The 26590-nt window shown below is 43.1% G+C and overlaps 1 protein-coding gene across 1 annotated transcript in view; it reads right to left on the minus strand.

The window, feature by feature from the left end:
• Positions 1-26558, minus strand: part of rnf44 (ring finger protein 44) — a 157734-nt gene extending 131176 nt beyond the window's left edge. Inside the window, exon 1 of the mRNA XM_072263776.1 lies at positions 25826-26558. Within this exon, the coding sequence (XP_072119877.1) occupies positions 25826-26087 (262 nt within the window). The 5' untranslated portion in view covers positions 26088-26558. The remainder of the gene's footprint in view (positions 1-25825) is intronic.
• Between the last annotated feature and the right edge of the window lie 32 nt (positions 26559-26590).

Consider the following 26590-nt stretch of genomic DNA (forward strand, 5'->3'; position numbering starts at 1 on the left):
GGAACAAGCTGGAACAATGGGTCTACCTGGATAAGCAGGTTTGTGGATTTGGGTAGGAGGTAGAAATAGGAGGTGCGGGGTGGTTGTTGACAGTGGATGGGTGATCCCTAGAGCTAATAAGGTCAGTGATGGCGTGGGTGACAATGGCCTGATCATCCTTATTGGTGTCCTGTTCGAGGGGTAAGTAAGAGGAATGTCTGAGATCTGTCGCTGGGCCTCAGCAAGGGAGAGGTCAGTCCGTCAGACTACTACAGCACCCCCCTTATCTGCAGGCTTGATGGTTAGGATTAGTGCAGAGGGAGTGGAGAGCAGTGTGTTCAAAAGGAGTATGGTTAGAATAGGAGAGAGGAGGGTTAAAGTCTAGATGGCTAATGTCCCATTGGCAGTAGGCAATGAAAAGGTCCAGAGAAGGCAGAAGACCAGGGTGGGTTGCCCAGGAAGAACAGGGGGGTTGAAGATGGGAGAAGGGGGTCATTGGTGTGGGGTGCAGAGTCCTTGCCAAAGAAGTAGGCTCAGAGACGGAGGCAGTGGATGAAGAGCTCAGTGTCATGGCGGGCGTGGAACTCACTGAGGTGTGGGCGCAGGAGGACAAAGGTGAGGCCCTTACTGAGCACAGAATATTCTGCCTTAGAGAGGGTAAGATCAGAGGGGATGGTGAAAACCTAGCACAGATGAGAGCTGGGATTGGGGGGGGGGAGGGGTTGGTAGTATCTGAGGAGAAAGGAGGTTTGGGGTTGCTGGGGTGAGAGGAAGATGGCATCTCTAAGGGTCCCAAAGCTGGAGGTGGGACATGAGAGAGACAGCATTGCAGAATGGGTGGTAGGGGAAGGGGAAACAGGACTGTGTGGCTAAGCATAGCTCAAATACCACCTATAAATGTGTTGCCAATACAACCATTGTTGGTATAATCTCAGGTGGTGACGAGAGGGCATACAGGAGTGAGATATGCCGACTAGTGGAGTGGTGCCACAGCAACAACCTGGCACTCAACGTCAGTAAGACGAAAGAGCTGATTGATTGTCTTCAGGAAGGGTGAGATGAAGGAACACATACCAATCCTCATAGAGAGATCGGAAGTGGAGAGAATGAGCACTTTCAAGTTCCTGGGTGTCAAGATCTCTGAGGACCCAACCTGATCCCAACATATCGATGTAGTTATAAAGAAGGCAAGACAGCGACTATACTTCATTAGGAGTTTGAACAGATTTGGCATGTCAACAAAACTTCTATAGATGTACCGTGGAGAGCATTCTGACAGGCTGCATCACTGTTTGGTATGGGGAGGGGTGTGGGTTACTGCACAGGAATGAAAGAAGCTGCAGAGGGTTGTAAATCTAGTCAGCTCCATCTTGGGTATTTTTTTCTCTTCTATATTATGTACTGCATTGAACTACTGCTAAGTTAACAAATTTCACATCACATGCTGGTGGTAATAAACCTGATTCTGATTTCCAGTGGCAGCACTTGAAGACTGGGCCTGGAGGTTGCACAATCAGCACACTTTGGAGGTGTCCAAGGTCGTTGGAACCACACTGATGGCAGTGAAGTCTGCGGATTGAATCTGCTCTGGATCACTAGAACTGTTGAGGTTGGTAGCAAGGATCGCAGTCTGGAGATGTTTGCACCACCCGGTTTTGGAGACGGAAGGTTCAGTGGTCTGTAGACGGGTGATCTTCCAATCCTTGTAGGACGTGAGAAAGTCAAAGAACCGGCGATTGAAAGAATGGATCCGGTGGAGGATAAAGTCGCGGACAGGTCCATTACAGGCAGTGGGTGAGAATCCCGGGGTTGTGGAAGTGACTGGGATAAGGACAACAGGTATCTCCCCGGGAGCTGTGGAAGTGACTGGGACTGAGCCAGGTGAGGCTGTTGGGGTCATCTACTGCGTCTGGTGCTCCCAGTGTGGCTTCCTGTATATCGCTGAGCACCCATGTTCCACCCGCCAGAAAAAGCGGGTTCTCCTAGTGGCCACCCATTTTAATTCCACTTCCCATTCCCATTCTTATATGTCAATCCATGGCCTCCTCTATTGTCATGATGAGGACACACTCAGGTTGGAGAAACAACACCTTATATTCTGTCTGGGTAGCCTCCAACCTGATGGCATGAACATCGACTTCTCTAACTTCCTGTAATGCCCCCCCCACCACCTCTCCTTCACCATTCCCCATCCCCTTTCTCTCTCTCACCTTATCTCCTTGCCTGCCCATCACCTCCCTCTGATGCTCCTCCCTCCTTTTTATTCTTCCATGGCCTTTTGATCTCTCCTATCGGACTCCCCCATCTCCAGTCCTGTATCTCTTTAACCAATCAACTTCCCAGCTCTTTATCATCCCTCCCCCTCCCAGTTTCACCTATCACCCTGTGTTTCTCTCTCCCCTCCCTACCTTTTAATTCTACTCCTCATTTTTTTTTCTCCAGTCCTGCTGAAGGGCCTTAGCCCAAAATGTCGGCTATACTCTTTTCCATAGATGCTGCCTGGCCTGCTGAGTTCCTCCAGCATTTTGTGTGTGTTGCTTGGATTTCCAGCATCTGCAGATTTTCTCTTTTTTGAAATTAATTTGGTACAATTCTGATTATTTCACCTACCAATAGAAGAGAATATTATTATATTGTTATTCATCTTCATCTTTTTGGGAAAACAGTTCCAGAGTTCAATTACTCATCTAGGTAAGAACATACTTCCTGATTTCACTTTTGAATGGCTTTGCTTGAACATCAACCAACCATCCAGTGTTAGTGAAGGTGCTTTATACCATGCTGAAATACTTCTTCATTTTAAACACATTAGTTAGATTATACTTGCTAAGGACTTAAGTGAAGATATAAAGTTTGCAGGCACAAAATATAAAACACATATAAATTCTCACCAATTTTTATTTGCAGTTGCAAGAAAAAGTTCAGAATCAGAATCAGGTTTATTATCACCGGCATGTGACATGAAATTTGTTAATTTAGCAGCAGCAGTTCAATGCAATACATAATCTAGCAGAGAGAGAAAAGAATAATAATAATAAATAAAACAAAACATAATAAACAAGTAAATCAATTATGTGTATTGAATAGATTATTAAAAATGTGCAAAAAAACAGAAATACTGTATATTAAAAAAGTAAGGTAGGTTCCAAAGCTTCAAATTCCATTTAGGAATCAGATGGCAGAGGGGGAGAAGCTGTTCCTGAATCGCTGAGTGTGTGCCTTCAGGCTTCTGTATCTCCGACCTGATGGTAACAGTGAGAAAAGTACATGCCCTGGGTGCTGGAGGTCTTTAATAATGGACGCTGCCTTTCTGAGACACCGCTTCCTAAAGATGTCCTGGCTAGTGTAGGCATCTTTGTAGGCTAGTGCCCAAAATGGAGCTGACTAGATTTACAACCTTCTGCAGCTTCTTTCGGTCCTGTGCAGTAGCCCCTCCACACCAGACAGTGATGCAGCCTGTCAGAATGCTCTCCACGGTACAACTATAGAGGTTTTTGAGTGTATTTGTTGACATGCCAAATCGCTTCAAACTCCTAATAAAGTATAGTTGCTGTCTTGCCTTCTTTATAACTACATCAATATGTTGGGACCAGGTTAGATCCTCGGAGATCGTGACACCCAGGATCTTGAAGCTGCTCACTCTCTCCACTTCTGATCCCTCTATGAGGATTGGTATGTGTTCCTTCGTCTTACCCTTCCTGAAGTCCACAATCAGCCCTTTTGTCTTACTGATATTGAGTGCCAGGTTGTTGCTGTGGCACCATTCCACTAGTTGGCATATCTCACTCCTGTACGCCCTCTCGTCACCACCTGCGATTCTGTCAACAATGGTTGTACCGTCAGCAAATTTGTAGATGGCGTTTGAGCTATGCCTAGCCACACAGTTATGTGTATACAGAGAGAAGAGCAGTGGGCTAAGCACACACCCCTGAGGTGTGAAGTGTTGATCGTCAGTGAAGAAGATATGTTATCACCAATCTGCAAAGACTGTGGTCTTCCAGTTAGGAGGTTGAGGATCCAATTACAGAGGGAGGTACAGAGGCCCAGGTTCTGCAACTTCTCAGTTAGGATTGTGAACTCTTTGCAATTACCTGGTTTTCTCACTAATTATTCATAAAATGTGGTCTGATCTTCATCTAAGTTACAATAATAGACAAACTAATAACTAATAACTGCCTAAACTTATAACACACAAACAATTGTACCACTACCTGTTGATACTGAGTACACCATTTAAACAATCACAGTCTAGGCTCAAAAAAGTATGTGACCTCTGGAGTAATGCTTTCTACAAAATCTATTTGGAATCAGGTGTTCCAATCAATGATTGGAGGTGTGGGTTGTAGAGGTGCCCTGCCCTATAAAAAAGACACATAAAGCCAAGGTACTGGCAGAGCCTGCTCTTCTCAAGACAGATCTGTTTATGTGCATCATGCCTCCATCAAAACAACTTTCAGAGGATCTTAGAAGAAGAATCATAGAGATGCATAAAGCTGGAAAAGGCTATAAAATCATTTCTAAAGACCTGAGTGGTCATCAGTCCACATTAATAGAAATTGTATACAAATGGAGGCAACTCAGTACAGTTGATCCTCCCCCTAGCAAGGGACATCCTGCAAAGATCACACCAAGAGCACAATGTGCAATGCTGAAGGGGGTGAAAAAGAACTCAAGGGTAACAGCAACAGACCTGCAGAAATCTCTAGAACTTGCTAAAGTCTCTGTTCATGTGTCCACCATAAGAAAAACACTGAACAAGAATGGCGTTCATGGAAAAACACCACGGAGGTAACCGCTGCTCTACAAAAAAAACATTGTTGCATGTCTCAAGGTTGCAAAAGACCACCTGGATGTTGCACAATGCTTCTGGAGCAATGTTCTTTGGACAGATGAGAAAAAAGTTGAACTATTTGGCAGAAATCCACACCACTATGTTTGCACACTAACACCAAAACCTCATCTCAGCTGTGAAGTATGGTGGAAGGAGCATCATGGTTTGGGGCTGCTTTGCTGCCTCAGGACCTTGACAGCTTGCAATGGCTGAGGGAACAATGAATTGAAAATTGATTCAAAACATTTTACAGGAGAATGTCAGTGTAGCGGTCCATCACCTGAAGCTTAATAGAAATTAGATGATGTAACAAGACAATATCTGAAACACAAGAATAAATCAACAACTGAATAGTTGAAAAAAGAAGAAAATTTGTGTTTTGGAATGGCCAAGTCAGAGTCCAGACCTTAGCCTAAATGAGTTACAGTGGCATGACCTGAAGGGGGCTGTTCATGCAAGGTATCCTGGAAATATTGATGAACTGAAACAGTCTTGTATGGAGGAATCATCTAAAATTCTTCTTCACTGTTGTGCAAGTCTGATCAGCAGCTACAGGAAACGTTTGTTGGAGGTTATTGCTGCTAAAGAAGGTTCTACCATTTATTAAATACAAGGGTTTACATAGTTTTTCCAGCCTGGACTGTGAATGATTAAACAATGTGTTCAATAAACACATGAAAAATACAATTATCTGTATGTTATTAGTTTAGGCAGATTGCGTTTGTCTATTATTGTGATTTAGGTGAAGATCAGGCCACATTTTATGAATAATTAATTTAGAAAAAAGGTAATTACAAAGGCTTCACAAACTTTTTCTTGCAACTGTACCGTAAAGCAGTGTAATGAGAAAAGTCACAAGTTTCAACAAATTGGAACTTAAAAAGAATCTACAATTATATCTCTGACTAAATCCAAGCGATGAAGACACTGGCTCAAAGCCAGCTTCTATTCCCGCTGGCATAGGACCATGGAACAGTTGCCTCATATAATATAATGGGTCCTTAATCACACAATCTACCTCATTATGTCATGGTCCCGATTGGTTATTCCCTGGTTTCCTTTAAATTTACTTTGTGTCACGATCGGGACTGTTGACTCCTTGTTTTCCTTTAATTCATTGTTTCCCCGTGTTTCTTGGGCTCTGTAATTAAAGGCACTTGATTCTCAGCTGAATGGTTAGTATATAGTGTCGGGCTTACAGCTGCTCGGGGCTAGATCGTCACCTGACATCACCTCACGTGGCCGAAGCAAGTGCGAGCAAGTCACCTTGCTGGAAGAGAGCTAAGTCACATTGACAAAGCAAGTCAAGTCTCCTCCCCGAAGCGAGTGCCAGTAGGTCGCCTCTCCTCGCCCGCCTGTCAAGATACCGCACCTGAGCGAGCCCGCTATGCTACCTCGGTGGAGCGGGTCCATCAAGTTAACACGCCAGAGTGAGTTTAAAGCCGCTGTCTGTAGTTCCGGGGCCGAGTCGAGAGGTCGCTGCTACTGGAACTATTTTGTGCCAAGATAAAAGAACTGTCTATTGTTGTGTGGTTTTGTCTCTTCGTGTCCTCATCTCCACTGGGTAGGTCTGGCCGTTTGCCACTACCTTGAATTGGGAACTGTCTCTTCGTGTCATGTTCTCTGTTTTGTGCCCTGCGTCCAAGGAAGAGTCCTGGCTCTGTGCCCCATATCCCCAAAGCATCCCAGCTCTGTGTTTCGATGTCTGAGTTCCAAGTCCAGGCTCCGATGTTCTGAGTTCCAAGTCCAAGTCCGGGTCCCGAGTCCCAGGCCAAGCCCAGGCCCTGAGTCCCAGTCTAAGTCCAGGGTTGGAGCCCAACTCCAGCCATGCATATTCCCACTTCTGCATTATTCACTCCTTGATGTCCCCCTGTACAATCCCTACTTCCCTGCTTTCCTAGTAACTATTAATAAACTCTACTTTTGTTAACGCTACAAAACGTGTTTGTGTCCTGCATTTGGGTCCACCCGTGCTTCGCACTTGTGACACATTATGATCTTGCACCTTATTATCTACTCAGACTGTACTCCCTCTGTAATACCTCATTCTGCACTCTATTCTTGTTTTACCTTGTGTGATCCCAATGAGCTGTTGCAACAAATTGATCTGTATAAATGGTTTACAAGGCAAGTTTTTCACAGCTCCTCAGTACACGGGCCAATAATAAACCAATCTACCAAGAATGGGCTGTACCACAAACGACATAAGTTTTTTGCATGCAAGGCCCACTAAACGTTCCAACAAGCAAGGAATCTGGGAAATTTTAATTGTCATCCTGATCTAAACAAGAACTTAAATACAAAAAACCTAACTTGCATACACCTATTTTATATCCAGGTTTACAATAAGAATCCAACTATTTTCAACCGCTATGTACCAAAGCCATTCTCTGTTAGAGAAATACATTCAGTGGTCAATTTATTAGGTGTCTTCTGTACCTGATGAAGTATCCACTGAGTAAATGTTTGTGGTCTTCTGCTCCTGTAGGCCATCCACTTCAATGTTCGATGTGCTGTGCATTCAGAGATGCTCTTCTGCATAACACTGTTGTACATGTGGCCATTTGAGTTACTGTCACCTTCTTGTCAGCGTGAACCAGTCTGGCCATTCTCCACCGACCTCTCCCATTAAAAAAGGCATTTTCACTCTCAGAACTGCTGCTCACTGGATGTTTATTGCACCATTCTCTGTAAACTCAAGAGATTGTTGTGCATGAAAACCCCAGGAGAACAGCAGTTTCTGGGATACTCAAACCACCCCATCTGGCACCAACAATAATTCAACAGTCAAAGTCATTTAGATCACACTTCTTCCCCACTCTGACGTTTGAGCTGAACAAAAACTGAACTTCTTGACCATGTCTGCCTGTTTTTATAGATTGAGATACTGCCACATGATTGGCTGAGTAGATATTTGTTTTAATGAGTAGTGGTGTAGGTGTACCTAATAAAGTGGCTACTGAGTGCATTTTTCAAAGGTACATGCACAACTTATTTATTTCTTCCTAAGTACAAAAGTTAGCTGCAGCGGACTGGCTTATTGTGCCATTAGAAAGATTGTGCGAGAAATTTCAAGTGGCATAAACGCTTGTTAAACATATCTTCATTACTATGATGTTTTATTACCAACACAGCATTCATTAGATAGCGAAAGTTTATTTGTTCTGAAAGTGGAGAGATAAAAATGAATACTCATGTCAAAGCATGTTTTTCTGTACATTTACATTTTAATTGTTAAAATGCCTGTCATTTTGCAGTTCATTAATGTTCCTTAAATAAAAAGACATCGTGGTGGGGGGGGATGGGTAGGACACCCTAATGTACTTGACGGAAGCAGCAGATAAAAACTCAAGTAGCAAAAGAAAATTGGTAAAGACTGAAAATGTTAGTCAGAGTTCTTTTTAACAAAAGCTACATCGAGTGACATTACTAGGCATTCTGGGATTGATTTTTGCACTAAATTTATACATTACTGTACTCCATTCACTGCAACTTTTGAATAATTATCCTGCTGTTATTGGGAAAACTTCCTGTCAATTCTGTCACTACCGCTCTTGAAACTGACTTTTCTTCCCCCAATTAAATTGACAATGTTTGCTGCAAAACGGAATGTTGCTCGGCACTTTATTGCTTGGTACTATGATGTCAATAAATGCTTGGTCGGGGGGAGAAGAAAGAATGATACAAAGAGATTAACGGAGCTGTGGTAATGTGCTTCAAAATATTTCAGGAATGCAGAAAACTAACAGGGTTGAGGTAAAGGGATTATAGAAGTCAGGAAGTTTAAAAAGTCATGAACAAATTTAAACACAGCAGTGAGCAATTTAAATTTGAGGTTCCAGAAAACATGGAGTGCAAGTGTGATGGATAAGCATGACTCAACACTGGGTAGAATTCTGCAGAAAAAGATCGTTTGTGTGTTCACACAAAATGCTGGAGGAACTCAGCAGGCCAGGCAATACCTATGGAAAGAGTACAGTTGAGATTTCAGGCCAAGATCCTTCATCAGGACTGGGGAAAAAAAGATGAGGAGTCAGAATAAGAAAGTGGGGAGAGGGGAGGAAGAACCACAAGGTGATAGGTGAAATCGGGGGTGGGGGGTTGACGTAAAGAGCTGGGAAGTTGATTGAGTTTTGTGTGTGTTGCTTGCATTTTATAGCATCTGCAGATTTTCTCTTATTTGTGTGTTCAGTCTGAAAGTGAACAAAGGCCTGTACTAGGGAAGCTGAAAGTAGCAGCTCACATCTGGTTTAAATGGATGCACTCTTCTCAGTAATGCAATCTTGAAATCAAATCTTTAGAAAGAAATGACACAGGATATGGATCAGAACATGTAGAATTCTTGTAAGTTAAAAAACTGCAAGGGTAAAGAGACTCGGATGGGAATAATCGACATCTCACCTCTCCCAGAAGTTCCGGGAGTCTCCCGCATATTGATAGCGGCTCCCTGACGCCCAGAAATTATATACAATATCCCGGAAATAGATTTTTTTGAGAGGGAGAGGGAGAGGGAGAGCGGGCATCCTGATTGGTCTCTCTTCGTGCTAACAATGGTCCCCAACCACCAGGCCACGAGGAAACAATATGATTTGGCGATATGAAACGATATGAGTCAGCTGCACCTTTCCTCATTCCCTGTTACGCACTGTTGAATTTTAATGCGCGCGAGGTCATCAGTGACCCAAGACGTGCAAAGGAATGCGTCCGTCACCTACTTGTGAATGTCCCCGGTGAATCATCCATGTCAGCACGGGAAAAAGATCTTGCAAATGACGGCAGGCTGAAAAGTATGTTTGACATAACATCTCTGCCGGCATTTTGGATCAAAGTCAAGGCTGAATATCCTGAGATAGCCACGAAAGCACTGAAAACGTTGTTTCCATTTCCAACATATTTCTGCGAAGCGGAGTTTTCTGCAATGAATGCAATGAAAATTGCGGAATAGACTGGACATAAGGAACCCTCTTCGAGCATCGCTGTCTCCCATCACCCCTCGATGGGCCTGTCTTGTTGCAGGAAAACAAGCCCAGGGCTCCCACTGATTCAGCGATACTGGTGCGTTGCAATGATTTTATGTGTTCATACGAGGAAAATATGCGCTGTGTGTTTAATATCCAAACGTTACTTAAAATGTTATGATGCTATTGACTTATAATTCAGTGGTCCCCAACCTCCGGGCCATGAAGAATACAGCGGTAGCCGGAACACACCCAGCACATCTTTAAGAAAAAGCCGAAATAAACAAGCTAATTAATTAGGTGCCACCCAGCACGTAAAAGTCGGCCCAGATCAGAGGCTATTGCCGATTGCTTCGCTTTTGATCTGGGCCGACATTTATGTGCCAGGCGGCACCTAATCAATTAGCTTGTTTATTTCGGCTTTTTTCTTGAAGGTGTGCTGGGTGCCTCCCAGCCACCACTGTACCGCTGCATTCTTCATGGCTCGGAGGTTTGGGACCACTGTTATAATTGACTTATCACTACATTCATGTGAGGAAAATATGTGCTGTATGTTTAATATTAAATTCATCAGATAAACCCCTTTAGAAATGAAATTGAGTGTATTAGCCACTTACAAGTGACTTATCACCTATATTCCGGTTGCGTTTAACACCCTGCCCACCCACCCCCAGTCGGCCGGTCCGCAAGAATATTGTCAATATTAAACCAGTCCGCGGTGCAAAAAAGGTTGGGGACCCCTGATTTAAACTAGCTGGCTGGCTGCCAAGGAGCTACGCTATTGATGTCCTACGTGATGAGGCCAAACTCCCTGTAGACTTGCTTAAAGTTGTAATAGAATAAACATGACAATATAAGCACATATTTTAATGTCACATTTGCTGCATATACCCAACTTGGTTTACAGATTGGACAAAATCACTAAACAAAGTATTACAAACACCCTTGGAGGTCGATGGGGGGGGGTGGGATATATATGGAGTTGCTGGGGGCAGGGGTGCTACCTCCCTGAAATGAGTTTTTGCTGGGTGGGATGTCTGGAATAAGATACAGGCCTCTGAACAGTAGCTAGGATATGGGGTACAAATTACACTGGGTGAAAGAAAAGACATGTAAAAAGTTCATGGGGGATTTCAATATACAGGAAATCAGGTTGGTGTTGAGGAGATCAGGTTGGTGTTGGATCCCAAGAGAAGGTAACTTTTTAGAGCAGCTTGTGGTTGAATGCACTAGGAAAAAGGCAATTCTGGATTGGATGTTGTGGAATGAACCAGACTGGATTAGTGAGTTTAAGCTAAAGGAATCCTTAGGAGACAGTGATCAAAATATAATGAAATTCACCCTGTAGTTTGAGAGGGGGAAGTTAAAATTGGATATATCAATGTTACAGCTGAGTGAAGGGAACTACAGAGGTATGAGCGAGGAACAGGACAAAGTTAATTGCAAGGAGATCCTAGCAGGGATATCCGTAAAGCAGCAATGGCTGAAGTTTCTGGGAGTAATTCGGAAGATGCAGGATCAGTTCATCCCAAAATAGAACAAGCATTCTAAAGAGAGAAACAACCTGACTGACAATGGAAGTCAAAGACAGTATAAAAGCAAAGGGGACAATGTACAATATAGCAAAATATATCAGGAAGCTAGAGGATTGGGAAGCTTTTAGAAACCAACAGAAGGCAACAAAACAAAAGTTTTTACAGATGAAGAGTAAATGAGAGCCAAGAATGGACATCGGACTGCTGGAAAATGAAACTGCAGAGGTAGTAGTAGAGAATAAAGAATGGCAGACAAACTCAGTAGGTATTTTGCATCAGTCTTCACTAGCAGCATGTTAAAAATTCAAGACCGTCAGGGGGCAGAAGAAGATGTAGTGTCTATTACTAACAAGATGGTGCTTGGGAAGCTGAAATGTCTGAAGGTAGATAAGTCACCTGAACCAGATGGACTACACCCCAGGGTTCAGAAAGATGTAGCTGAAGAGATTGCAGAGCCATTAATAGTGATCTTTCAAGAATCATTAAATTCTGGAATGGTTCCAGAAGACTGGAAAATTGCAATTATCATTTCACACTTTAAGACGGAAGGGAGGCACAAGATTGGAAATTATAGGTCAGATATCCTGACCTTAGTGGTCCATAATTAAGGGTGAGGTTTTGGGATACCTGATGGAACATGATAAAATATGCTGGTCAGCATTATTTCCTAAAGGGAAAATGCAGCCTCATAAATCTGTTGGAATTCTTCAGGGAAATAACAGGCAGGATAGACCAACGAGGGTCAGTGGATGCTGTTTACTTGGGTTTTCATAAAACCTCTGACAAGTTGCTGGACATGAGGTTGCTAAACAAGACAAGAGCCTATGGTTTTACAGAAGAGATACCAGCATGGACGGAAGGTTGGCTGACTGGCAGAAGGCAAAGAGTGGGAGTAAAGGGGGTCAGTAGAGGGAAAGAGAAATGGGCAGCAGGTGCAGAGTACCTCTCGGGCTGTTTCACTCAATAAGTACACCACTTTGAAAACAATTGGGAGGTGGTGGTGGTGATGACCTACCATGGGTGACAACCAGGTCTCTGCTATTGAGTCTGACTGCGGCTTAGAAGAGGAGGAGTAGAAAAGGAGTGCACTAACGATAGGGGATTCCATAATTAGAGTTGCAAATAGCAGATTCTATGCACTTAAAAGAGACACCCTGATGGTATGTTGCCTCCCAGGTGCGAGTGTCAGTGATGTCTTGGGTTGGATCTGGCATTCTAAAGGGGGAGGGTGAACAGCCGGAAATTGTGGTACATACTGGTATCAATGACATATGCAGGAACAAGGATGAGGACCTGAAAAGAGAATAAAGGGAGTTAGGTAGAAAGCTGAAAAGCAGATGCTCCAGGATGAATGGAATGGGACACCAGCAGGGTTGATAACAGAACAGCAATGGCTGGTGTTTGTTGGGGAAATTCGGAAAGCTCAGGAAAGATGTATCCCAAAGATAAAGAAGTAATCTAAGGGGAGGATAAGGCAACAGTGGCTGACAAGGGAAGTCAAAGACAGCATAAAATCAAAAGAGAGGGTATAAAATATAACAGAAGGAGGAGAAGATGGCGGCGTGATGCAGCGTGCGCGGCCACTCCGGTGAATGATATCTGTAATCTGTCAAGTAGGGTGCCGTGCACAATCCTAATTTGATGGAGACAGATGTGAGAGAACAGAGGAACATCTGGAGAAACTTCTGAAATGCCTTTTTCGCTGCCACTGTTACTGTGTGATCCTGAATCTCCGGAGGGGAAGGCCCCGAATCCTTAGCTTTGCCTGTTGCTTGGTGGCTGGGACGGAGTCGAAGCGCTCAGCAGAGATGGTGCTCGGTGCTAAAGGGCTGGTTGGTGGCTCAAAAGTTTTCGGATGGACTCAGAGTTGGCTGTGGTCGGGTGCTTGCAATGCATTGACAGTTGTCGGTGCCTGGAGGTTTATGGCCGCCTGCTATCGGGGACTATCGGGAGTCAATCGGAACTTTGAGACTTTTTTTTTACCGTTCCCATGGTCTGCTCTTTATCAAATTATGGTATTGCTTTGCACTGCTGTAACTATATATTATAATTATGTGGTCTTGTCAATGATAGTCTTTGGTTTGTCCTTTTTTTTGTGCTATCACTCTGGAGGAACATTGTATCATTTCTTAATGCATGCATTTCTAAATGACAATAAATGAGGACTGAGTGTCCTCATAATCTAATCTAAAATAGTGGGAAGGTAGAGGATTGGGAAGCTTTTAGAAACCACCAGAAGGCAACTAAGAACCCATAAAGAGAGAAAAGAAGAAATATGAGGGTAAGCTAGCCAATAATATAAAAGAGGATAATGTTTTTTCAGAAATATAAAAAGTAAAAGAGAGATGAACGTGGATATGCAGAAAAATGATGCTGGAGAGGTACTAATGGGGGGCAATTAAATGGCAGACAAACTTAATAAGTATTTTGTGTCAGTCTTCACTGTGATAGATAGTAGTAGAATGCCAGAAATGCGAGAGTGTCAGGGACAGAAGTGAATGTCATTGCTATTACTAAGGAGAAGGCATCTAGGAAGCTGAAAAATCTGATAAATCACCTGAACAGATGGACTACACCACGGGGTTCTGAAAGTGGTAGCTTAGAAGAGATAGTGGAGACATTAGTAATGTTCTTTCAAAAATCACTAGATTCTGGAATGGTTCTGGAGGGCTGGAAAATTTTAAATGTCACTCCCCTCTTTAAGAAGGGAGGGAGGCAGAAGGAAGGAAATTATAGGCCAGTTAGCCTGACTTAAGTGGTTGAAAAGATGTTGGAGTCTGTTATTAAGCATGAGGTTTCAGCGTACTTGGAGGCACACGATAAAGTAGGCTAAAGTCAGCATGGTTTTCTAAAGGGGAAATCTTGCCTGACAAATTTGTTGGAATTCTTTTTGGAAACAACACGTAGGATAGACAAAGGAGAGTCAGTTGATACTATTTATTTGGATTTTCAGATGGCCTTTGACAAGATGCCACACATGAAGCTGCTTAACAAGATAAGAGACCATGGTATAGCAGGAAAGATATTACCATGGATAGATTGGCTGACTGGCAGCAAGCAAAGAGTGGGAATAAAGGGGGCATTTTCTGGTTGGCTGCTGGTGAATAGTAGAGTTCTGCAGGGGTGGTGTTGGGACAACTTCTTTTCACATTGTATGTCAATGATTTGGATGAAGGAATTTATGCATTTGTGGCCAAATTTGCAGATGATGCAAAGCTAGATGGAGAGGCAGGTGGTGTTGAGGAAGTAAGAGTGTCTGCAGAAGGACTTATACAGATTTGGGAAATAGGCAAAGAAGTGGCAGATTGAATATAGTGTAGGGAAGTGCATGATTACGCACTTTGGCAGAAGGGATAGAGGCATGGACTATTTTATAAACGAGGACAAAATTCAAGAATCAGATGTGCAGAGGTACTTGGAAGTCCTTGTGTAGGATTCGCTAAAGGTTAACTGGTTGCGTCAGTGGTAAGAAATGCAAACACAATGTTAGCAGTCACTTCAATAGGACTAAAATACAAAAGCAATAATATAATGCTGGGGCATTGGTACTTGGGGGTATTCTGAGCAGCTTTGGGCCATTATCTAAGTAAAGTTGTGCAGACATTGCAGAGAGTCCAGATGAGATTCGTAAGAATGATCACAGGAATGAAAGGGTTAACCTATGAGTTTCACACGATAGCTCTGGGTCTGAACTCACTGGAGTTTAGAAGAATGGGGGAGGGGGGATCTCACTGCAACCTATCAAATATTGAAAGGTCTGAATAAAGCGTTGTGGAGAAAACTTTTCCTTTAGTGGGGCAGCCTAGGACCAGAGGGCACAGCTTTAGAATCAGGGGATATCCATTTTAAGCACAGATGATGAAGAATTTATTTAGCCAGAGAGTGGTAAATCTGTGGAATTCATTACCACAGAAAGTTCTGAAGGCCAAGGCTTGGGTATATTTAGGGCAGAGGTTGATATGTTCTTGGTTAATTAGGGAGTAAAAGAATGCGGGGAGAAGACAGGAGAATGGGTTTGAGAGGGATAATAAATCAGCCATGATGTATTGGTGGAGCAGTCTTGATGTGCCAAATAGCCTATTTCTGTTCCCAATGTCTTATTATCTTAAGGAATTGGTGAGACCATATTTGGAGTATTGTGAGCAGATTTAGTTTCCATATCTAAGAAAAGATATGCTGGCATTGGAGAGGGTCTAGAGGAGATTTATGAGAATGATTCCATAAATGGAAGGGTTAATGTATGAGGAGTGTTTGATGACTCTGGCCCTGTACTCATGCAGTTTAGAAGGAGGGGAAATCTCACTGAAACCTATCCAATAGTAAAAGGCTAAGATTGAGTGGACATGGAAAGGCTGTTTCCAGTGGGTGGGAGAGACTAGGACTGGATGGAGCAGTCTCAGAATGGAAGGATATCTCGCTAACCAGAGGGTGGTGAACCTGTGAACTCACTGGCAAATACAGCTGTGGAAGGCAAGTGAACAGGTATATTTAAAGCAGGGTCTGATAGGTCCTTGATTAATAAAGTCATTAAAGGTTCCAGGGAGAAGGCAGGAAAATGGGGTTCAGCGGAAAAATATATCAGCCATGATTGAATAGCACAGCAGGCTTGATGAGCTGATTGGCCGAATTCTGCTCCTATGTCTTAAGAGCTAATAGTTTTATGATATTAATGATAAATACCATAATAGAGACGGCATTAAAATGGAAGTTGGATTTTGGATTTACAGCTTGACCCACTATTGACAGGATGAACAATAATGAAGAGCTAATCAAATGTCATCAATGAGAAAAATAAATTTGGCCTCATAGGTGGTTCATAAAATTAAGGGGGGGGCATAGATAGCATGGACAATGTTTGAAACTAATTCTTAGTATATTTGCATTAATTATCCTAAATATTAAAACATTATTTGGCTTACTCTCCCATTTGTGTGACTGCAATTAATACACAAGGACTTGCATGTAATTTTTAGATTGAATAGTAGTGAATACATTGAATAAATGTCCAGTTATTCTCAGAGTCTGCTTCCGAGCTTGAAAGTTTTAATTTATAATTATAAAGTAAACAGATTGTGAAAAATATATTCATATTTAAATGAAAAATTATGAGATGTTTTGAAACAACATGATAACTTAAGGAAATAATACATGAGTGCCATGGTGTAAATTTGATGAAAAAATACATGGAATGCACATAGAGCACAATATTAATCCAGCTCTATACATTGTACTGCTCAGTTGACAGATGTTCCACAAAATATCTTTGAACACTTTTTTTTCTTAGATTTTTAATAAACTTTTTATTTGAGATGGGATAAAACAAAAAAAAATACTTCACATCTAGACATGTTAAGAATACTAAATGCTTTTTTGATTCATATAAATCAAAGCTAGCTTGAAGCTAATGCAGGAATATTAGAAATGAGAGCAACAACAAGCTATCTGTCTTTGAACCAACAAGATATTGGCTGATATGATTTTGACCTCAGCTCTACTTCCACAAACACTTGATTTGCTCTAAGTTCTATTTCAGCTAATATATTAATGACCCCACTTTCTGAAGTAGAAAATTAAAAGCTTTGTATGATTTTTAAAGAGAAAAAAATATTTTTTAAAGAAAGGGGCTTCCCTTCCTCCACCATCAACTCTGCTCTCAAACGCATCTCCCCCATTTCATGCACATCTGCTCTCACTCCATCCTCCCGCCACCCCACTAGGTATAGGGTTCCCCTGGTCCTCACCTACCACCCCACCAGCCTCCGGGTCCAACATATTATTCTCTGCAACTTCCGCCACCTCCAAAGGGATCCCACCACTAAGCTCATCTTCCCCTTTCCCCCTCTCTCTGCTTTCCACAAGGATCCCTCCCTACACAACTCCCTTGTCCATTCGTCCCCCCATCCCTCTCCACTGATCTCCCTCCTGGCACATCCTTGTAAGTGGAACAAGTGCTACACATGCCCTTACACTTCCTCCCTTACCACCATTCAGGGCCCCAGACAGTCCTTCCAGGTGAGGTGACATTTCACCTGTGAGTCGGCTGGGGTGATATACTGCGTCCGGTGCTCCTGATGTGGCCTTCTATATATTGGCGAGACCCGACGCAGACTGGGAGATCATTTTGCTGAACACCTACGCTCTGTCCGCCAGAGAAAGCAGGATCTCCCAGTGGCCACACATTTTAATTCCACATCCCATTCCCATTCTGACATGTCTACTCATGGCCTCCTCTACTATAAAGATAAAGCCACACTCAGATTGGAGGAACAATACCTTATATTCCATCTGGGTAGCCTCCAACCTGATGGCATGAACATTGGCTTCCCTAACTTCCGCTAACGTCCCACCTCCCCCTCATACCCCATCCGTTATTTATTTTTATACACACATTCTTTCTCTCTCTCTCTCTCTCTCTCTCCTTTTTCTCCCTCTGTCCCTCTGACTATACCCCTTGCCCATCCTCTGAGCTTTCCCCCCCACCCCTTTTCCTTCTCCCTTGGCCTCCAGTCCCATGATCCTCTCATACTCCTTTTGCCAATCACCTGTCCAGCTCGTGGCTCCATCCCTCCCGCTCCTGTCTCCCCCTCCCCCTCCCACTTTTAAATCTCTTACTAGCTGTTTCTTCAGTTAGTCCTGACGAAGGGTCTCGGCCTGAAACGTTGACTGTACCTCTTCCTAGAGATGCTGCTTAGCCTGCTGCGTTCACCAGCAACTTTAATGTGTGTTGCTTGAATTTCCAGCATCTGCAGAATTCCTCGTGTTTTCGTATCAGCGTCAAATGTGTGCTTTTCAATTGAAAAAACACAACACTTACCCACAATGTCCACTGCTATTCACATTACATAGACAGACAATGCCAAAAGATACACCGTTATTAAAGTCAAATAAGGCAGACAACAGGGTGAAGTTGCTGTTCTGAGCATCGCCACTGCTATTCCTTAGGTAGTTTTTGAGGCGTCTGAGGCAAGAGAAACTCTGTTCACATGAGGCAGATGTCACAGGCAGAGTCAGCGATATGCAGACTAGTTTGTATAAATCTATAAATGCATCACAGTAGGGTCTCATTAGAGCTAGAAATTCCACTGTGTCATTCACTGTCTGTCCTTGCTTTTGTTTTGTTTCCAGCAGATGCCGAACCTGATGTAGCTCTGCAGTCAGGTTCACTTCAGTCACTCCATAGTATTGGGCTATTGGCCAAAGACAATTCTTGTCTAGGAAGAGCTTGTGTTTGGGACTCAATGCTGAGACTCCCTTCAGAACACCCCCAGTCTCAATTGAGAACCGTCTTTTCATTTCAGTCAGAAGTCTGTCTATAACCAGATAGAAACAGTGCTTGCGAAGGTCATCAGAGGATATGACAGGTGTGCGTTTGGTTTGGGCCTCAACAACAAAATCACGTAGGTGGCGGGGTGGCTGGGCCTGTCTCCTTTCATGTGGTCTGACTGCTCTGTATACCGGCCTTGACGCACAGGTCCCTAGCTCTTGCCTGAATTTCAGTCCATGATTCCTCTCCCTGTTTTGCTGAGAGTGCATCGATAACAGACTGAGCCAAGTCCACAGTGGATGAAAGCTCCAAACTGGGAGATTGTAGCTGGTATGACATGAACTTGGTGACTCGGAATAAATCCTCAAACAGAGTGAGAAGTAAAGCAAACTGCTCGTCAATCAGTCCATTGACAGCTCTGGCCTCCATTTTCCTCCATGCATTTGGTTGACCCATAATATCCTGTAGTGTAGCTAGAATGGCAGGGAGTGATTTCCTTATAGCCCACAAAGCTGTATGCAGCCATGCCCAGTGTGTATTTGATAATTTCTTCAACTCCAGGGGCTGTGCAGTTGATTCCAGTTCTCTCTGTTTCTTCATGAAAAGACCGTGGGCAGCAGAGTTTGAAATGAAGTTGTAAAGCAGCTGCACAGTTTCAAAAAACTCACCCGCTTGTTGTACATTGCTCACAACATCCACTAAAACAAGGTTAAGTCTGTGAGCATGGCAGTGTATATATAATGCCTGCCGGACCTCTTTCCCGAATCTCTCTTGTACCCCGTTATTGCACCTGGACATCACTGCCGCCCCATCGTAACACTGACCTATACGCGCGTTCTTATCAATAACGTATTGGGCCAGTGTCTGTTCAATGATTTTAAGAAGCTACTCAGCATCCAACCCTTCTGCTGGAGTGAAGTGCAAGAATTCTTCAAGCACTATTTCATTATTCAAATACCGCACCACCACTGATATTTGCTCCTTTTTACTCAAGTCTTTACTTTCATCCACCATGATGGCAAAATACCCAGCCTCCTTGATTTCTGCACTTATTTGACGTATGAACATATCTGCCATAATACCCATAATTTCATTTTGGATATCGTGATGGGTGTTTTTTGCATTTCCAGGATTGTCCTCTATTTTTTTTAGCTACAGTCTTATCAAACTGCCCAATTACACTGACCAACTCAACAAAGTTTCCCCTATTGCCAGATCCATCATCCTCCCGGTGTCCTCGCTGGGCAATGCCTTGGCACGCAGTACAGCGTAGAGACTCAACCACAGCTCTCACATACTCACGATTTTCTTGGACAATCTTTGCGTGTCCTTTATCAAGCATATTTCCCAATCTTGAACCGTCTTGTTTTCTCAATCTGAATTCAGCCCACGCCTCCATCGCAAACTTATGAGCTGCACTTACATGGTGGGTATTGAAAGCTATTGTAGCTTTCTGCCAGTTGCGGTAACCGGTGACAGTGAAGGTAGACTCAGAATGGAACCCATGTCCTCCACACAGGAAATACCTGCATCAAAGCAGAACGTAGTATCTTTCATGATCGAATATTCCAGCCAGGAGTACAGGTCAAACCAGCCACGAAAAAAGCTCCTTTGCTGATTCCCAAACTGTTGCGAAGGGTACTTTTTCAATGCTGGCCGACGGGGTCCTTCCTCAGACTGCTGGCTAACATCGCTAACAGTATTCCCACTAGCAAGAGCAGCTTCATCCACGTTCTCTTCGGAATCCCGCTCCATTTCTTGTTCCTCTACTTCGCCCTCATACTCCTTCGATGAACTGCTGTCGTCCTCATCCCCACTTACTTCTTTCTGCATGTCACTTTCAATTAAGACAGGCTCAGGCTGAATCACCACTGATTCCTCTGGATGAGGTCATTTTCTCACTAAAAATTGACCCATTTTTCACGCTGGCCAAAATAATGCATGTGCCAGGCCCAAGCTAGCTTGCAAAAGCACAATGTGTGTGTGTGGCATCCACTAGTCTCGCGAGACCATGGATCTGCGCCTGGATCCTGCACAATGTATATATACTACCAATCTCTCGTGTGAGTGAGAGTGAGTGACAACACCACCTTAAGTGATCTTAGATCAGCTTAACTGATCTGAGAACAGCAATGGCAAAATATTGACAATGAACGAATAAGCAGAAGTGTAGAGTGGATCTGACCTTAGACCAGCACAGAGCTTATAACTGTATTGCTGCGTGGGTGCTATGGTAATTGGGGGTGCTGTTTCACTAGATCAACTGGAGAAACAAGTTGTATTCAAAACTATAAAGAGAAAGCAGCTGCAATTTGTATGTCAAATTTCAGTTAATTTCTTGGTGGTGCTATGGTGGTGCTATTGTAATTTCTGCTGGTGCTATAGCACCAGCAAGCACTACCTCAGCACCGCCACTGGATTTTTGTATAGGAAATTGCATTAATCAATCTTGAATAATGTTGCGAATGAATTGGAAGATACTCATTTCTTTTTGAAAAAAAAAAGTTTGTAGGAAAAGACAACATCTGGTACAAGTCCAGGATATTTGAAGCTATTGATATATTATTTTTAGAAGTAGTCTACACAGAAGTGAAAACATTGAGCAACACACACAAAATGCTGGAAGAAATTGGCAAGCCAGGCAGCATCTACGGCGGGAATAAACAGTTGACATTTTGGGCTTCATTAGGTCTGGAAAGGAAAAGGGCAGAAGCCAGAATATGAAGGTGGGGTGAGGTGAAGGAGTACAAACTGGCAGCTGATAGGTGAGGGGAAGGTAGGAGAGGTGGGAAGATGAAGTAAGAATATGGGAGGGTATAAGTGGAAAAGGTGAAGGGCTGAAGAAGAGGGAATCTAATAGGAGAGGACAGTGGACTATGGCAGAAAGGAAGATGGAGGGGTACCAGAGGGAGATGATGGCCAAGTGAGGAGAAGAGCGGGGAGAGAGAATAATCAGACTAAGGAATGGACAAACAGTGAACGGAGAGGGGAAGTAATTACCAAAAGTTAGGTAAATCTATGTTCTTGTTATCAGGTTGGAGGCTACCCAAATGGAAGATAAGGCATTACTCCTCAACCTGAGTTTGACCTCACTGTGGCAGTAGAAGAGGCCATGGACAGACATGTCAGAATGGAAATGGGACGTCAAATTGAAATGGTAGCAACTGGAAGATCCTGCCTTTCACAGTGGACAGAATGAAGGAGTTCAATGAAGTTGTCCCTCAATCTACACTGTGTCTTCCTGATGTTGGGGAGGGGCACACCGGGGGCACCAGATACAATAACTGATGGCAATAGATGTACAAGTGAAGAGTTGCCTCACGTGGAAGGACTGTTTAGGGCCCTGAATGGTGGTGAATGAGGAAGTATAGGGGCATATGTAGCACTTAAAATGCTTGCAGGAATAAGTGCCAGGAGGGAAATCAGTGAGGAGGGGCAAGGAAGTCATGTGGAAGGATGGGGCGAGGGGAGATGTGTGGAAAATGGAGGGAAATACAACACCTCCCATTCCACCTGGGAAGCCTCCAATCCCATCGCATGAACATTACTCTCTCCTCTTCCCATTCTGGTTATCCTCTCAAACCTCTCCTCTTCACCTGCGCATCACCTCCCTCTGGTTACCCACCTCCTTCCATGGTCCACTGTCCTTTCCTATTAGATTACTTCTTCTTCAGCCTTTCACCTCTTCCACCAATCACCTCTGAGCTTCCTACTTCATGCCCTCTCCCTCATCCACCCACCCACCTTCCCCCTCCCTTATCACTTGCCAGCTTGTATACCTTCCCTCCCTCCACCTTCTTACTCTGGCTTCTACCCCCTTCTGTTCTGGTCTCAATAGTCTTGGCCCAAAACATCAAATATTTATTCCCCTCCATAGATGCTGCCTGACTTGTTGAGTTCCTCTTGTATTTTGTGTGTGTAGCTCAATTTTTCCAGCACCTGCAGAATCTCTTGTGTTGGTTAAGGTGAAAATATTGTTGGTTCATTATGAGACAAACTATTGGGAAGGCAAATATGCCTAGAGGAGGTGCAAGGTGTGATTTATTTTTTTTAAAACGTCCCTTAGCAAGGCCATTCCAACTAATGACTCTACACCAAACATTAATTATGTTTTTAAAAATTTGCTGAATGTGGTAGCTGCTGCCTAGTATTCTTTTCTAATTTTCTCTAAATGTCGCATCTTACTCAACCATTTCAGAATTAAAAGCTATTGTTCTGGATCTAAGGTCACAGATAGATCAGAGTGGGTAAGGAGTGGAGATGTTCTTCTTGCTGGTGGTAAATGCAGAGAGTATTACTAAGAACTCTGCAGACTCATGGTCAAATTTACTAAAACTCTCTTTTGGTTAATAATTATATTTAATTCTCCCAGCTGTCATGGTAAAATTTGAACTGCTGCATCCAGGCCAATTGTCACCACCTTAAGATACAAGTCACCATGTATTCTGCTACCTTTCAAAGGGAGGAGGGGATTCTATTGGACTCTGCACTTCTCTAGGCCCCATAATTAAGAGTTCTGCAAAGCATTCATTTAGAAATAGAGTTGCTCACCAAAGCTTCTGCCAATCTTCTCCCAACTGGAAATGAAGCACTTCATAACCATACAACTTTCAAGATACTCTTTATAATATCCCACAAAAATGTAAAATTGAAAACCAAGTTAAAGTTATATGTGAATTGGTTATTGTTTTAAGATACTGCACAATTTTGTCAGTTGTGTCTCACAGTAGCTAACCATTGCCATAGCAACAGGAGGTTATTATATAGAGGACTCCTGTGCTCCTCAGAGTCTGGCCACTATCTATAGTGTCAGGAGGAAGAATGACTAAGAAAAACATATTAGCTCACAGGCCATGCCATTCAACTCAAGGAAACATGGAAAATAAGCATCAAATTTTGTTTTGTTTTGTAAGAAAACAGAATCACCTTTGTTCATGGTGGCCTGCCTAGAACTTACAAATCAAAATTACCCATTATAAATCACAAATCACCAATTATCCTTTATACATTATTGTTACTGGTTATCACTTCGGTTTAAACTAAATTATATCATTAATCCATACCATTACTAGATGGGTATCTGCCAACAGTTATTGGGCAGAGGCCTCTTTTTGGCTGCAATTTGTGCTACCTCTTGATCCATTTTGCTCCCAGTTATCACTCTTCATCTGCTGCAGAATTATAAAATAGTTACTCCCCCAGTGATTCCAATATCTTTTGCTGTAGGAGGGCTTCTGTGATTCCTTTCCGCATTAGATCATTTTCATCAGTGCAGAGGGAATTCTAGTTTTATTTGCTAAGTTTTCATTTTTGAATTTCTATTTAAAGTTATATATAATTGTAAGCATTCTGTAGATATGACACTTCCGAAAATAGCAGGCGCCCGCAAGCTCAATAACATAAAATTACTTGATCAACCTTCTGAATAAATGAATAAAACTGATGTAAATATGGACGTGCAAATTAATAAAATGTAAAATTAACATTCACAATTGGTTATATTACCCACAAAATGTCTCTATCAGCATTTCTTGTCTCTCGTACATGATCTGAATACATCCCTTTTTTGTTGTCAGTCATTTGTTAAGGTACTGAAGCACATGTTAAAACTACTACAAAAATAGTTTTTTTGGGTTGTATAGAAGCACAGGAGCTTATCGAATTATTCAAATTTAAGCAACTATGTTTTGTTATTTCAGGAAACATAAAAGCATGAATTCAATCCAAAGGCATAGTTGACAAGAAACTTTGATTGATGTAGCACAGGTAACCTAGCAAATGTGTGACAAAGGTACACCACAAGAATGTTTAAGAAAAACAATTTGTACCAACCCATCTATGAAAAGCAAGTTTTCAAGAACTTTTGGGGCCATCTGCTTAAAAACTGAGTGAGTGTGCTTTGAAAATAAGAAAACAAAATGACATGCTGCAACTGTGAGGGACACAGCACAGAAGCAGTGGGAAGAGTTGATATCACATTACCCTTTTCTCTCATCCTTTCCCACTATTCATAGGGCTCAAACAGTGTTGGGAAGCAGCAATCCAACCGTACTCCCACAATCTAGTGCAGTGTATTTAGTGTTCATGATGTCGTCCTTTTTATAAAGCAAAAAAAAACAAAGAAATGACTATTTGAAGAACACTTTGTTCAGTCGGCAAGGGCAACCCTAGGTCACTGCCAATTTAATTCTCCATGCCATTCTCACTGTAGTCCCTTATCCTGCTCCAATGAGAACCACCAGAACGCCAGGAATAGCAATTCATCTCCCATCATGATACATGGTAGCCCATGGCAACCAATTCTAATAATCAGCTTATTAGTTTTGTATCAGAAATGGCGGGTTACAATGCAAGATTATCAGTTTTAACCCAGTTTTTCCCCTTTCTCCACAGACGCTTCGCCAGCTGCTGAGTATTTACAAACGCTTTGATTTTATATCATTATCTTAGTTGTTCTAACTATGGTTGGAATTACGAACTAGGACGGACAACTTATTCTAACTACCGGAACTTATTCTAACAATCAGAAGTAACTTCATGTAGACAAGTTGGGCTGAAGTGAGAAAGAGCTTCACTGCTTCCTCCGTAATGTATAACTCAAGTTTTGATGTTGGCCTAATTCCCCCGCTGCACCGCATTCCTGTAATTCGGCGTCCCATTCTGCTTGGATCTTTATTCGTCTGTCTGCTGTGGAGATGCTCCACTGAAAGTATTCCACACAACTAGACCAATTCTTCCATTAATGTGCTAAGTTTGAATTTATTGACCCTGTTCTAACTTGTGTAACTCTGTGCACAAATATATTGAATTTAACTTTTCAGTGGCAATATCTCAACACCCTGAACTTAGCAACCTTAATAGCGACAGTGTATTCTTACATTGTTACACCTGCCAGTAATGAAATAATCCAAACACATTTGGAAATCAAATATAAAATACCCATTACGCCAACAAATTCATGTCAGGGCATCTGTGGAAAATTCCTCGCCAGACCCAGCGGATCACCGCACGCCCGGCTTCGTAAGAAGTTCAAAGGTGACTTTAATGTCTATAAAAACACCTAAACGTGGGAAGCAGCGACAACACGTCCATTGCGTTTCTGGACCCGCATTTAAGCCTTGATTTATATAAAGATAATATTAAACAAAGATTGCGAGCAAAATTGAGAAGGTAGCCATCACAAGCAGATAAACAAGCGTGGATTTTGACATCCCTTTCAGCCCCCTCCGAGCGACTGCTAGTGAAACAACCCGCTTACCTGGCGAGGAGAGCCTGGTGCTCCGCCGCAGTGGCCCGGGGCTACAGCGGGTGCTTGGAGCGCTGTTCTGGGGCCGCCGACCCGCTCCACCGTCTAAAGTCTCCATCGGAAGGTGCGTCTGCTCGTCGTCAGAGGCTGCCTGCTGACCAGCCAGAATACTTCGCCCTTGACACCGTGCACCACGCTTGGTTGAGAGCATCGTTGTAAAGCGGGAGCGCAGCCGGGGCTCTCTGTTTGGCTGGGCACCACTCATCCTTGGCATATTTGTGTAATTGCCTTAAAAATACTCCGCCCCCCATTCAAAGCCAATCTTTAATCGCAGGCGTCAAACTTTCCATCGTATCACCGCAGAGCTGCCTCTTTAAACCGATGTATTTTCAACCCTCTCTCCGGAGCATAACCCGGGACCTTGGCGTGAACCAAACTTCAGTGTCGAGTACAAACAAAATGATCCAGTGTCATCAACATTTTCCAGCCGCTTCTGGTCTCGCACCACAACCCGATCGGTTCAGAAAAAGACGGGAGTTTCCGCCTCTCTCCTGGGAAATCCAGCCAGAAACTTTATGGTGACTCCAATAACTTGTACGTGTGTGTGTGAAAACACAGTGCGCCGCCAGAGACAGCCCGGTTACTGAGGAGGTATGTGTAATGTCACTGTGACCGGACTGGCCATCTGTGTGTGAGAATGTGCCCGTACCAGGATGCCGGCTCGGATTGAGACCGTCACCCCACCGTTTCTGCTGATACTTTGTGTTCAGCCAAAAT

The sequence above is a fragment of the Mobula birostris genome, chromosome 7 (genome assembly GCF_030028105.1).
Source record: "Mobula birostris isolate sMobBir1 chromosome 7, sMobBir1.hap1, whole genome shotgun sequence".
Classification (NCBI taxonomy): Eukaryota; Metazoa; Chordata; class Chondrichthyes; order Myliobatiformes; family Myliobatidae; genus Mobula; species Mobula birostris.